General features: G+C 39.8%; 1 protein-coding gene across 1 annotated transcript; it reads left to right on the forward strand.

Annotated features, from left to right (window-relative positions):
- Positions 1-2,728: 2,728 nt before the first annotated feature.
- LOC118328476 (potassium voltage-gated channel subfamily A member 10) lies at positions 2,729-4,420 on the forward strand. Its single transcript, XM_035662224.1, has one exon. It carries the CDS (start codon positions 2,729-2,731, stop codon positions 4,418-4,420), a length of 1,692 nt encoding a protein of 563 aa, XP_035518117.1.
- Positions 4,421-13,775: the final 9,355 nt, after the last annotated feature.

Consider the following 13,775-nt stretch of genomic DNA (forward strand, 5'->3'; position numbering starts at 1 on the left):
ATATGAAGCATGTCAGTTGAGTTTGTGCACATGCACGTCCCTGCATCCCTGTACTCGCCTGTGCATGGGCAAACATATATCTCAGGTACAAACATGTGAAGTTTATATTCACTGATGCACATGTGCACGATGTTCCCATGAGGACCCATTAGGAGATTCCTGGAGGTGATGGTGTGTGATGATGTATAGCAAAGTGTGGGCTGTAAAGTCTCAAAACAGTTTTCTGTGACCTTGAAGTCATGTGCCTGCAGTAGTGCTGCTCACGCCGCAATGTTAGAGGGGACCTGCAGACAGCCAACTCCTGGCTGCAGCAGGACGAGAGTGAGATGAGGGAATGATTTCCGACTTCAGGCAACTGGTTATCTATCAGGTAATACAATATTCAACCTATGATGCCAAATTGGCCGCCCTTCTGAGAAAGTAAGATTAACTTTGATTAAAGTTTTCGCTCCTCGGGAGAATTCAGACCTAAAAAAAGGAAATGGAGCCTTTTTCTAATGTGAATTTAACCTTTTAATTAGTCTTGTCACAATTTTTCACAGCCAGAGAGCTACATTATTAATCTGACAAACCTTCAATAGCTGGCAGGCGCAAAGGTGGTAGAGTTGGCAGGGACAACAGAAATTAAAAAACACCAACACATCTGCAGGATTATCTTGGAAAAGGGCTTTTTTTCTCTTTTATCTCTCAACTCTATGAACCCTCTCACAAATCTATACATAACACCTCTAGGGGAAATGTGTGCCCAGAATAGTATTTATCAATAAAACTGATTCGAGTGTACTGCCTATAATTCTTGTTTTTCCAAAGAGGAACTGCCATATGTTTTATGGATTTGCATTAGCACAGATATACAGGGCTGTTTATAAGACAAAAGAAAGGTTAGATGGAGATTTCAGGAAATATTTGGAAAACATTTGTGTCATTGTATAAAATGTCAATAAATTAGAATATTGTTGTCAGATGAAATATCATGTCATGTCAGCAAGTATTACGAAGGATATAAACAAAAGAATGCTGAATCCCCTGGGCAGATGTGCACTTCTGCAGGTATTGAAAGCTTTGACAAGTACGGTAACAGGGGAAGAATAGAGTATAATCCCCAAGGTGAGGGTGTATTGGATGATCCTGCATGTGGATGCTTACTCTGCAGGAAAGAGGGGGAAAGAGTGGGTCCCACTCTCCCTTCCTCACATCAAACAGCGATTGGCTCCTGCGGAGTAAATCTCCTATCAGAGAGCTACCTATACCGTCCTCACTTATGCCACTGACGGAGGAGGGAGCAGGAAGAAAAAAGCCAGCTGACCCCCACAGACAAAATACAGTGAGTTTCCTGCATGTGTTTTTGTTTGCCTGTGTTTGTGTGCGTGTGCATGTGTACGCTTGTGAGTGCGTGTGGGTACCTCTGCCATCTCTGGTTTCGTTTAGGGTATTAAATTACCCAGTGGGAGCTTTAATAGAGCTAGAGACACTCTTGATTGTGACTTTGGATGAGGGAGAGATTGAAGGAAAGAAGGGGAAGCACAGCAGAGCTGCCAAGCAGGGTAGAGAGGGTACAACAACTTCTACAGTGCCGGGGACACGGGTGAGTGGTGCGGACATCTGCAAACAGCTGGATCTAAACTTTACACTTAATTAAAGATATATTTGCATGTATTTGTGTGTGCTTTGGTGGTACAGTCTGATAAGGGTAGTGATGTTATTGAATCTGTTGTGGCTTTTAAAGTGAGCTCAGTTTAAATTAGTTGAGTGGGAAGATTTTAGCAATTTATCAACGAGAAGTTGCTTTTACAATCAATGTAAGATGAAGATCTAACAGCACTTTTCAATTCTCTGCATCTTCAATTGTCCTTTCTCTTGGACTGCGTAACCCCTCTTTGCTGACATGGCACAATCAATACATTTATTTTTTGCATAAGCCCTTACATGATGTCCTTACATAAGATGATTCAATCCTATATCCTGGACTGTTACGTTATCTGCTACAATGCAAGTGGAAATAGAACCAGATGAGTCTCTCTCAGTGCGCAGGGCCCTCGGTGTCAAGTGGACACAAAGGTTGCAGCCTAAAAGCGTGTGTCAGGATTTGGTTACCTGTCCGAACCAGACAAATGGAATGATAAACAGCTACTTAGAGATAAAATAAATGTGATTCTGGTAGACTACCTCAAACAGGGTTAGGATGGATTAACTAAGACGGTAAACACTGGCAAACACTTATTGAGTGGAATAAATGTTTTTTGATGAATTTCAGTCAAATGTGAAGGCTCAGATGAAGAAATTAAACATGTTCAGTTTTCTAGCACATGATCAGCAATACTGCTATCCATACCTTGTGTAAGCACTTTCACAGCCAAACTTGCAGAGACTGTGTTTTCGTTTAAGTCATGGGAGTGAATTAGGAGGAAAAAAATAACTGTACAAGCACAGTATCAGATGGCAAGTTCTCTGCTGATGCAAACAGGAGTTGACAGAAAAATCTCTTTACCAACAAAATGGTATTGCACTATTTAACAAAATATAACTCAACTTTGCGTTTTTTACCCCCCTCTTTTACAGATTACACAGAGGACTGAATCCAAAAGTTGTGTACAGCTGCCTGAATGATAATCAGGAGGAGGAAGGCCCTGCCAGCATCTTCAGCGTGGCACTGGTTCTGGTGTCCCCTCTGTCTCTTGCAGTTGAACCAGGCTGATAGACAGAGCTGTGGCTAGCGACAAGAAAGGGGATGGAGGTGCCACTTGTTAATTTTGAGAACATGGATGATGTCGGCATCAACCTGGGAGACCCGAGTGACTCCGGGTACCCGACCTCACCTGCCTCGGAGGCCCCCGATCAGAATCTTTTACCCCACCATCTGACTTCTCCCCACCAGTCGCCACATAGAGGACGACGTGGGCATCAGTCTGGTCAAGAAGGGTTGTCACCGTCCACTCCTCCATCTCTAACCACTAAAGCAAACTCCAGCAGTGCCAGTTTGATCTCTAATCTGAAGCTCCTCATCAATAGTGAGTCTCCCACTGACAGCGTCTTCAGTAAGATGGCGAAGGATTGCTATGAGAATGAAGATTTATTTGAAAAGCATTGCATGGAAGAAAAAGACGAGAAAGTTGTTATCAATATTTCAGGCTTGATGTTCGAGACGCAGCTCAGCACCCTGAATAAATTTCCAGAGACACTGCTCGGTGATCCCATGAAGAGGATAAGCTACTTCGACCCAATGAAAAACGAGTATTTTTTTGACAGAAATCGCCCGTCTTTTGATGGCATTCTGTACTACTATCAGTCAGGGGGGAGAATCCGCAGACCAGCCAATGTTCCCTTAGATGTTTTTGCTAATGAAATTGTTTTCTATGAGTTGGGTCATGAAGCGATGGAGCAGTTCCGCGAAGACGAAGGGTTCGTCAAAGAGCCAGAGGTCCTTTTGCCTACCAATGAACTCCAACGACAATTCTGGCTCCTGTTTGAATACCCAGAAAGCTCCAGTGCAGCCAAATCGGTAGCTTTAGTTTCTGTGTTTGTCATCGTCATTTCCATCTTCATCTTCTGCCTAGAGACTCTGCCAGAGTTCAGGGAGGACACTGACTTTGTCACGGGTTTAACTCAAATCCTCAACGGGACCCAAGACAGTTCTCCTCCTCATTCCGCCACTAAAGATGTGATGGCGTATATAACAGACCCCTTTTTCATTGTGGAGACTATTTGCATCATTTGGTTCTGCTTTGAAGTTGGTGTACGTTTTGTGGTGTGCCCCAGCAAAAGTGATTTCTTCAATAACATCATGAATATCATTGACATTGTCTCTATAATTCCCTACTTTGTAACCCTGGGAACAGAGTTAGCTACAACCCCTGATGATGATATGAATTCTGGTCAGAACATGTCCCTTGCAATCCTAAGAATCATCCGTCTAGTGAGAGTCTTCAGAATTTTTAAGCTCTCCCGGCACTCAAAAGGTCTTCAGATCTTGGGGCAGACTTTGAAAGCTAGTATGAGGGAACTTGGACTGCTCATCTTCTTCCTTTTTATAGGAGTCATCCTATTCTCAAGTGCCATCTACTTTGCAGAAGTGGATGAGCCCCAGACGCAGTTTGTTAGCATCCCTGATGGCTTTTGGTGGGCTGTGGTGACAATGACCACTGTGGGATACGGAGACATGTGCCCCATCACAATGGGAGGCAAAATGGTCGGTACCCTCTGTGCCATTGCTGGTGTCCTGACCATTGCCTTGCCCGTCCCCGTCATCGTCTCTAACTTTAACTATTTTTACCACCGAGAAACTGAGCAGGAGGAGAAGCAGATAATGGATGCAGCGGCAGAGGCTGCCCAGAAAATGTCAGCCGCAAACAAGTATGGAAGCACACCCTCACTAAACAAAAGTAACGGCACCTGGCAGAATGAGAAAAATGGCATGCACTGATAGAGAAACTAAAGATTTATATCAAGGGCATGAACACATGGACAAACAAACATATCCAGTAGTAAGATGCACTGAGTGATAGCAGTTTATCTTTCTCACTATTTTGTACTCCAAACATGACAGCATTTGTGCATATTGTAACAGTATTAATAGGCACTGTGTAGTGAGACAGCCTTTACACAAGTTGTCTGTCTGCTCGTGGATGTGTCAAAGTGCAATTAACACAACTCAGCAACTACTAGCTAACCTTGATGAGAAGAACTCAAAGGTACAATTATTATCTTTCATCCAGTGCAATTTGAAGAAAAAAAGGTGATGGCTCATTTGTACTACAGAAAGTTCTCCTTGTAGAGAATTGTACAAGTGAAAGGCAGAGAAAGTTGTAAATTTGACCAAAATGTCCTTAACGTCTGTATCACAGTAAGTTTATCCCACAAAAGAAATCAAAAACGGTTTTGATAATCGTAGCATTTAAACTGGAAGTATACTCTGAGCTCATATTACAACACATTTCCATGTTAGTCATACTTTGTCATATTCAGCAAAATCTAGGTAGAACTTGGCATGACTTTCAAGGTCGGGCAGAATTTGTCCAGTGTAAGGCAAGAGGACATCAGCGCACACATTGTCTTATCAGCAAATCTATAGTTGTGAATGCTCAGCCAGCAGCACTTCTCCATATGACACAGTGTAACAATATCTGTGTGATTATTAGCTGGCACGTTAGCTCTTCTGAGATTAGACTTGTAGATAGGCTGCAAAATATAAATCAAAACCATGAAACTGTTTAAAACTCACTGTATTATAGTACATGCAGTAGTTGCATGCAGCAGTTTCAGCGTTTATAATCACAGGTTATTTTTATCTACATGGTTTAATTTTTATTATTTGGATTTTTTCACCAGATTATGCAGATTTAGCTGTATATGCAGTCACCTTCTCACATGTTATTATAATGTGAATTTACCCTTTAAAAACCATATCATTGCACTGAATGTTTTTTTTCCCACATATCTCTTAAGCACTTTTGGAGCTTTACACCATCAGCTGTTGGCAGGCAAAACATTTATCAGAGTGTATAGAAATGTGAGATGAGGTATATACTTGTGATCAGACAGAGATTCAAGGAGAGGGCAAAGACCAAAAACAACAACTTTGCACTCTTTTATCTGAACATTTCTCCATTTACCTGTGTTCTCTTGTTGGTATTGCATGGCATAGTGTGCCGAAATGAGGTTCAACTCTTATTATCAGTAACTGAAAGTTTGACATATTTATTGTAGCAAAATATATTATAGTATTTTAATCATATAGTAATGACCAATTTATTCCATGTGATAGGGAAAGCCAATACTTCAGCTGGATCTGTGAAATGATGATATTTGTGTGTCATCAGAAAAATGAATTGGTACCATGTATGCATGCCACATTCCAATCTTGAAAATGTACTGTATGTGAGTTTATTATACATATAAATACAGCTTGTATAGAAATGGCAGTGGATGTAGTTGTAACACAATCAATGCCTTTCTAATAATCCTACAATATGCAATAATGATGAGGTGTGGGTGGAAAACAAATACGTTGTATTTTCCACCAATGGAAAGAGCAATACATGTAATTAAAATGAAATGCAATAAGGTGACATCAGTTAGTCACGTTGGTACTCAGCACTTTACTATGTTATGAAGCACTTAATATTTGAGGACTGTTACTGTATGTGTCAACATTGTACAGTATGCAATGTCATAATTTGCAATGTTTTATTTATCCTGTAAAGAGTGCCTTTCATTAAACATGTATTCTAACTGTGCAAAGTTTCGCTCTGATGATTGCACTTGTGACATTAAACATCAAGCAAATTTCAACTTTTTAAACTTCCTCTGTTCAAGAAAAATAGTGACGAATTGAGGTGTAAGTTTCAGTGTATGGTTTTGGGGCTGAATCCTCATTATCACCTCATGTTAGCTGTTATTAACGCCTGCCTACTGCTGCTTCTCTGCACTGATATCATGATGGCATCCCTCTCTTTTCCTCTCTAGTGCTCTCTATCCAAAAACTCACCCCAGTGAGTCCTGTCTAAGACTGTGTCACATCACAAGAGGGAAAAGGAGCCAAGTTAATTTATATATATGATGTGATGGTGTATACGGCAGACTGGAAGAGCAGACTTTTCTCGCTGTGTGTTCTGGATTACAAGCCTGTTATCTAATTATGAAATGAAGAGGATTCAGCATGGCTAAAAATAGAAGTCATGGAGAAATGCAACACATAGAAAACTGACATACTGGGCAGTATTTGTTGTTCAGGATATACATTAAAAAAAAATGTATTTCAAGCATAATTTGTGTTTTCTTCCTATTTGCACAACTCTTCACTAGATGGATAAATTCTAGTGCTGTGAGCTTGACAATGCCTTCGACTGTGATAGCTTCAAAAGACCCAAATTAAATATGCAGACCAAATGAATCATTTATAAGATTATCTATCTTGGCCTCCGAAGCTTGGAGCTGGCTGTTTCACTTGATGCTTTATTGTCTCATACAGTCACATCAAGGACATATTCTCTGTCAAAATGTTAAAACGATATCTTACTTTCAATCTCTGCACATTTTGTGTATGCCATGCTTGTGATTTTATATTTTCTGGGCTGATTCCTTCCTCCGTAAGACGAAGCTGTTAAAACCGTTTCCTGCTGAAATATACTGGCTGTGTTTTATCAGTCTGTTCAGAGGCCTGTTCGCCTTGTCACTAGTTAACGGTCAGGTCAGCGGGCCGCCCTTCTGCCCTGCTGATCACTGATCTTACAGTGATAAACCAAAGACGAGGCCTGATAGCATTTTAGCATTTAACAGACAGGTGGCCCTGGCAAGGTCAAAACCAATGTGAGGCTGTCATTTATAATTCATCGGGTGTTCCACTAAGAGATCACATCCATCCTGCCTTTGATAAAGATTCACCCCAAGAAATTCATTCAAAGACCAGCAGATGGTCCAATGACTGTGACACAGCAGACTGTGCTGCAACCCTTAATGGATCTAAAAATACCTCAGTTGCATGACTTTTTCCTTTATTCTCCAACTCAGTGACGAGCTGTGCCAAGCTTTAAGGGGAAACAATGCGCGGGTGTCACACGAAAAGCTCAGACAGTGAGTCTCATATGAGTAGATTGGGTTACTGTTTTGTCAGTGGACACGTTATGAGCCAATTTCAGAGCTGCACAGACAGCAGCCTGTGTACTGTAGTTCATGCCCTCCAGAGGGCAAAGTCACTTGGAACTGGGCAGCTTGTGTTTGTATTAAATCCCTCCAAAGTCTCCTGTTTCTTCCAGTGACGGTAACGCTTGTGGATGCAGGACAGAGCTCACGGTTTCATCAGGAGCTGGATGACTGCTGCAGTGACCTTGCCATTACGTTTTTGATCAAAGTGCGATCACAGTGCTTCTTTGGAGCACAGCAGGTATAATATTGAGTGGCAAAGCAATCCTCATGGGTTTAATATTGATCAAAGTTCAGCTGGGCTCACCTACAGTATTACTTGAGCCATTGATTCTGTGCCCTGACTCTCCTGACTGCTGACCAAGAACATTCAGACATGGGTTTTGCATTACTTTTATAGCTTCTTTATTGACTACCGAGCTGATGTGATTAAATCAAAAAGCAAAAGATCTTCACCAACGGGAGAAGTGTGCATTATGACAAATGAGCGGCATATTTTTGGCACCAGACAAACTAAGCTTGTGAGGCGCTCCATCTGCTCACTCAGTACTGGAGAAGATGAAGGACAGACAGGTGGACTCACCCTGCCTCTCACTGGGGGTGATAGAGGATCAGGCACCCTGACACAGTGTGATAAAACAGAAATGGAAAAAAGAAGTCATTCTGTTTATCATTTTTAGTTTCATTTGCTCCTTGATATCACTGAGGCATCCGCCCATATATTGTTGAGTCAAATTTCAAGATAACACATGAATCAACTGGGTAATACCCGGGTAATACTATAACAGTAAATGTATCTTTTCCCAGTTATTCCTCATAACTGATATATTCAAATCCCATGAAAAGATCAAAACCTACTAACAAGTATAGCCTGTGACCTAGAAATTTATTAATTGTAATTAATACATTTATTAATACCTTTTGAAGGGAATCTAAGGTTAATTAACTTAACATTGATAACACATTTAATTTGTTTTCCACCCAAATATTCAATCTCACAATTCAATATTTGCTTGTAGAGACTACAGCATTCAACAGTGTTATGGTTAAGTTTAGGGAAAGATTGTGGTCTGGTTTAATACAAAACACAAGTGTGTTTAATAACATTTCCCTTACCCACAGTCTTTCCTTTACCTTAACCAAAGTGCTTTTGCTGCCTACAGACAGGAGTCTGGATGTTTAGTCTGGACTCGGGTGTCACAATCCTCCACTTGTACGCCTGCCGTCCACCCCGGTAACGTATCTGCGACTTTGGTTGCCTGTGAACATAATCCAGGCAGAGTTTACATTTGTCAGCAACATAATTGGGAAAACAATAGTACTATATGGATGTAATTCATAGGAGACAGGGTTGGGCCTCCATTGTCCAGAAACACATCAGTAAGGTAGACTGTTGTTGCACTGGGTGACACTGGTATTCTTAAAATGTTATGTTTTTAAAAAGAATTCCTATAATATATATCTCTATAATGAAAAAATAATGCATGGGCAAATCTTTACAGGGTTGGAGGGAAACTGGTAGCACAAGATGAGCTGTAAAGTTTTCTACTCAGGCAAAGCATTTTATTCCTTCATTACATGACCGCTGTAGTTTATTTTGACTTGATCGCACATTGACCATCCTGCTGCTGCAAATACTCAATTGAAAATAGTCCCCCAACGAATAGACTGTTTACTTCTGAAACATCTGTTAGAAAATTACTATGTCTTTTAAAAATAATAATTTATACAGCTGTGACCTGATTTTAAAATATATATAATTGTAGGAACCCACAGAGAGACAGGGAAAGTATTGATAGAGAAAGAATAACATATTTGTTGGTTTTGGTCTTTTCATTAAGTAACCAAAATATATTATAATTATTGCAAGCCTTATCATTCAATGTCAGTTATCAAAGGGAGCAGACAGTCAATCTCTGTATTATAAATATCTGAAATCTCTTGAAAGACCTTCCATATATAGACATATCAGCAGCTCCATGTCTGTGTTTATGGCAGTATTTAAATGTCAGCTGTTGCCAGGAAGTATAAAACTATGTTACACATTAACAGATTTTCTCTCGTACTCTCTTTTAGTGATATAACAAGAAACTCATGTGATCCTGATTAATAGTTTGTGGCAGAAGGGCTTTGTTCCTAAAAACTCTTCAATTATTCAAATGACATTTTGGTCTTGTTTAATTATTCAGGGTGGCTTAAAGGAGCGTTTTTGATGACCAGCTCTCAATATATCAAATACACCATTATAATTAATATCTTGGTGAATCAGTCAAGCATTTAGGATACATTGTATGCACCGGTAAATAATAATTTTGCCATATTCTCCAGCATCTGAATATGCTTAGTTAGCTCAATCCTGCTCTGCTTGGATTTTCCCATCTATCATTAAGATTGTAGAGAAGAGTCTCATGACAGAGAGGGCGAGTAATGATTCAAGGAGATAAAGATTTATGACAGGTAACTGCACGGCGACTGCTCCGCTGCAGTGCGTCAGCCCTGGAGGTTAATGTCCAGACTGGTGTGGGACGAAACGTGAGTCTCACATTTGTCCTGCTTAATGCCCATGAAAAATGAAGAAGGTGACCTAAAGTATCACCTGGGATCAGACAGTAGAAGACGTGTTGCCTTCAAATGACCACGGGCTACTTTTCACATCTGGGGCAGCCAAAAATGTTTACAAAGACTGATTGGAGAGGCAATATGATCATCCAGTGGTAGTACATTACAAGGATGAACCTGGATAACACTACACAGACAATTAGCTTAATTATCCTGACAATGGGAAAGACTGCTGTACATGAACCAAAGGCAAAGCTTCCATAGCAAAGAATGTTTAATTAATTTAGATTTCAGTGTTTGCTAATTAACTGGGTTTGTCATAATCCGCTCCTGGCTTGTCCATCGTACTGCCAGCTCTGCCAGTAACTTTTCCTGATCACATGCCTGCCTCCATCAGTGCACCCACCTTCCACGCTGTGTTCCCGATCACCTGATTTAAACCACCTCTTCCCTCCCTCAGTCCTCTGCCAGTTGTCTTTAGCAGCATGCAGAAGGCTCTCCTAAGTGTTTTCTCCCCCGGATTGCTATCTCTGTGGTTTCTGACCCTGCTTGCCCTGCTCTCGGTCGTCCTGCCAGGTAACCTGAACATGCGCTCTGTCCTGACTCGCCTCTGGCGCCTGCTCGCCCCCTTGACTGTCTCCAAGTTTGTTTGGACAAATAACTGCGCTGACGCTGTTCCAAACGCTGGTCTCAGTCTGTGCTTGTACTTGGGTCCAGCCCTCAGCACCCCATTAGCAGTGGTTGTTATTGTAGTTCAATAATATAACTACACAATTTTCTCCATAAGAATTCACACTCACATCAGAAACTGAAATGTGTAACATTTCTTTAAACGGTAACTGTAACGGTAACTTCGTTAACTGGATTAAAAGGTAGCCTAAAAATTAAAGGCGCTGAGATGTGGATTGAAGAAAAGTCGCTGGAAAAACTACAAGCAAGTGAGGTGGACGAGGTAATTCCCAGATGAATAATTTACTTAGAAGTGAAAGTAGCCAATACTGCAATAATAAAAACACCATTTAAATGTTGGATAGTCTGAGCATATCAATATGTTAAGGTAAAACCATAAAAATTGTATTATCAAAAAATGTATCTATATAAAGTTTTAACAAGCGGGCACTGATATTTTTTGATTCTGTTCTTAAGGTCAGTGGTTTTGAATTTTTAGATTAATGTATGTTTAATGTATGTTTGTATTTTGTAAATAGCTCTACTGGATGCTTGAATTTCGCCTTCCGGGATAAATAATAAGTATCTATCACCTCTATCATCTATCATCGTCCTGATTGTACAGAAAAACATTCCCCTGGTTAGTGTTACATCTATTATATTTATATTAACATTGATGAGATTGATTGATGTGGTAAGTATGTTGTTGGCTGGGTGTGATGACCCTGATTTGCAATTATTCTTTCTTAATATCTACTGTTGGGTTAGTTTGCATCTATAACAGTGCAATCTAATATATTATACATTCATTCATAGGAATGGCGCTTCTGTCGCTGTGAAATCTTTTATCGTGTAAGAAAGGTAAATAGAGCGCTAGAGGCGAGTACAAGAGATGATAGAATGTGAGGTAAAAAGGTAGCGAAATAGTCTCCCCTGTACCACTCCCAGTGCCATGAAATGGAAAATATTTCAAGTAAAGAGTGGAGGGAGAACGTCGTTACTGACCTTTAGTTTAGCAATCCCGCGCTGGCCTAGAGACTAGGCGGAACACAAGTGATTGTTTGGTATTACTTGTGAGGACATGATCGGGATTGTGGACGCACAGCAGGGTGACCTGAAGTTGTTTCAAAAGTGTTAGTGTGACACCTTGTGGTTTTGGCTTTGGTACTACACCTAAAGTAAACTCACAGGTTTTTCATCCTCATTTTGTCTTGCTTTTTGTGTAAACGTGTTGGGTTGAAATAGGCAAGAAGGAGTTTACATTTTCTGGGGGCCCATTATAAATGTATTGTCCCATCTATCGTCGTAAAAGCCAAGTGGAAGGTGTTTGTTCCAACTAAGAGCTGTCAAAAAGCTGATTAGAATGACAGTTCAGCAAGTTAGCTTTTCGTATCTACCACAGTATTGGGATATAATTGGGAAAACTAGTTGCATTTGTATTTGAGATTAACAAAAATCATCTTCACAGTAAATATCATGTTAGATAAGTTAAGAAGAGATAACTGTCATTGCGGAGAGAGTCTGGGTCACAAGGTCACTGGAGCTTAATAATGGATCAAACTGTAGTCGGCATAATATCTCTGAACATTGCATTACAGATCCAACTAAAAGGGCCTGAAAGGGGCTGCATTTGTTTAAGACCCTCCTAAAACCATTTGGTGGTCTTGGTAACAAGCAAACCAGGCAGTCCACCAGTAATCTGCTTTCCAGTTATAAAAACAGCTCATGTTTTCCTGTAAATAGCGATTACTGAAGTGAGTGTGCATGGGTCATAAAACTGTTGGTCCAATAGAGATACAAGCAGAGAGACAGTGGCCAGTCTCTTCCCCTTATATGAAAATAGATTTACTCTGCGATCTCACGGTATACGTTTTTCCGGCTTCAGGCCAATCCCAGCTCCAATGCACGTCTGCAAACGGAGGGAATAGTAATGGTTTTTGCAAAACTTGGAGAACTGAGCCTGAGTTCAACCGGTTCGTCGATTTGATTGGGCACAGTGCTCCGTAGTAAAATGATTACAGCAAAATTGATGAATATTGTTTTTCTGTTCATAAAAATAGCCTAGTGCTAAAACTGTAATGCAACCATGGATTCAAACTATGTCCCTGTAATTGTTAGCTCGTGACAATATAATATAGCACAGATTTTTATTTCTGGGTAGTTAAACTGGGAAATTTAATGTTCGGTCCTATCCTTTATTGGATACATAGGGTGGAAAGCAAAATATTAGATAACACTCCCAGCCCACAATGTCACAACTATTTCCAAACGAGTACAATGAAATTAATCCCAGTTACAAGATGCATCTTGTCGCACTTGTCCCTCGTTTTCCAGTCCCAGTGCCTACTTGGAGATTTTTATTTTATTTTTTTATTTTTTTAAACCTTGCATCCCTTTGGTGTCTTTATCTAAACCTTAATCGTTATTATATGGATGCTGTCAAAAAACACACCATATACGCGCTACTAACCACAATGTTGTTTTCTTGAAGAAAGTACATACTGTTTTTAGTTTCAGTACAACTCTGTGGAGGTACTATAAATGTTAAAGTAGTTACTAGCTTGCTTTACAAATAAATTTTGAGGTTTATTTGGTATCTATTCTTATAGTTTTCTTCAGTCCTGGAGCTTAAGTCTGCTCTATTCTAGTCTTCATCCATATATATTTATATAAATGGAGGGAAACTGTATATAATAGAGCCCTCTTATGTGACTCCATCAAATTAATATACTAAATATTAATAAATATAAATATATAATAATTATATATACCAATAATTAATATAAATACTAACATAGTAAGAAGATCATAGATATATATAAGATAATATAATTATAGTGGGAAATTAATAAAACATAAAGGTGTAATTAGTAGTATATAATTATACTTATCATTTCTACCTTTCTCTG

Source organism: Morone saxatilis, unplaced genomic scaffold, assembly GCF_004916995.1.
Source record: "Morone saxatilis isolate NCDOM2014 unplaced genomic scaffold, NCSU_SB_2.0 Contig18, whole genome shotgun sequence".
NCBI lineage: Eukaryota > Metazoa > Chordata > Actinopteri > Moronidae > Morone > Morone saxatilis.

Excerpts from the sequence above, each read along its gene's own strand:
- LOC118328476 (XM_035662224.1), top strand. The coding sequence starts at position 2,729 with ATGGAGGTGCCACTTGTTAATTTTGAGAACATGGATGATGTCGGCATC.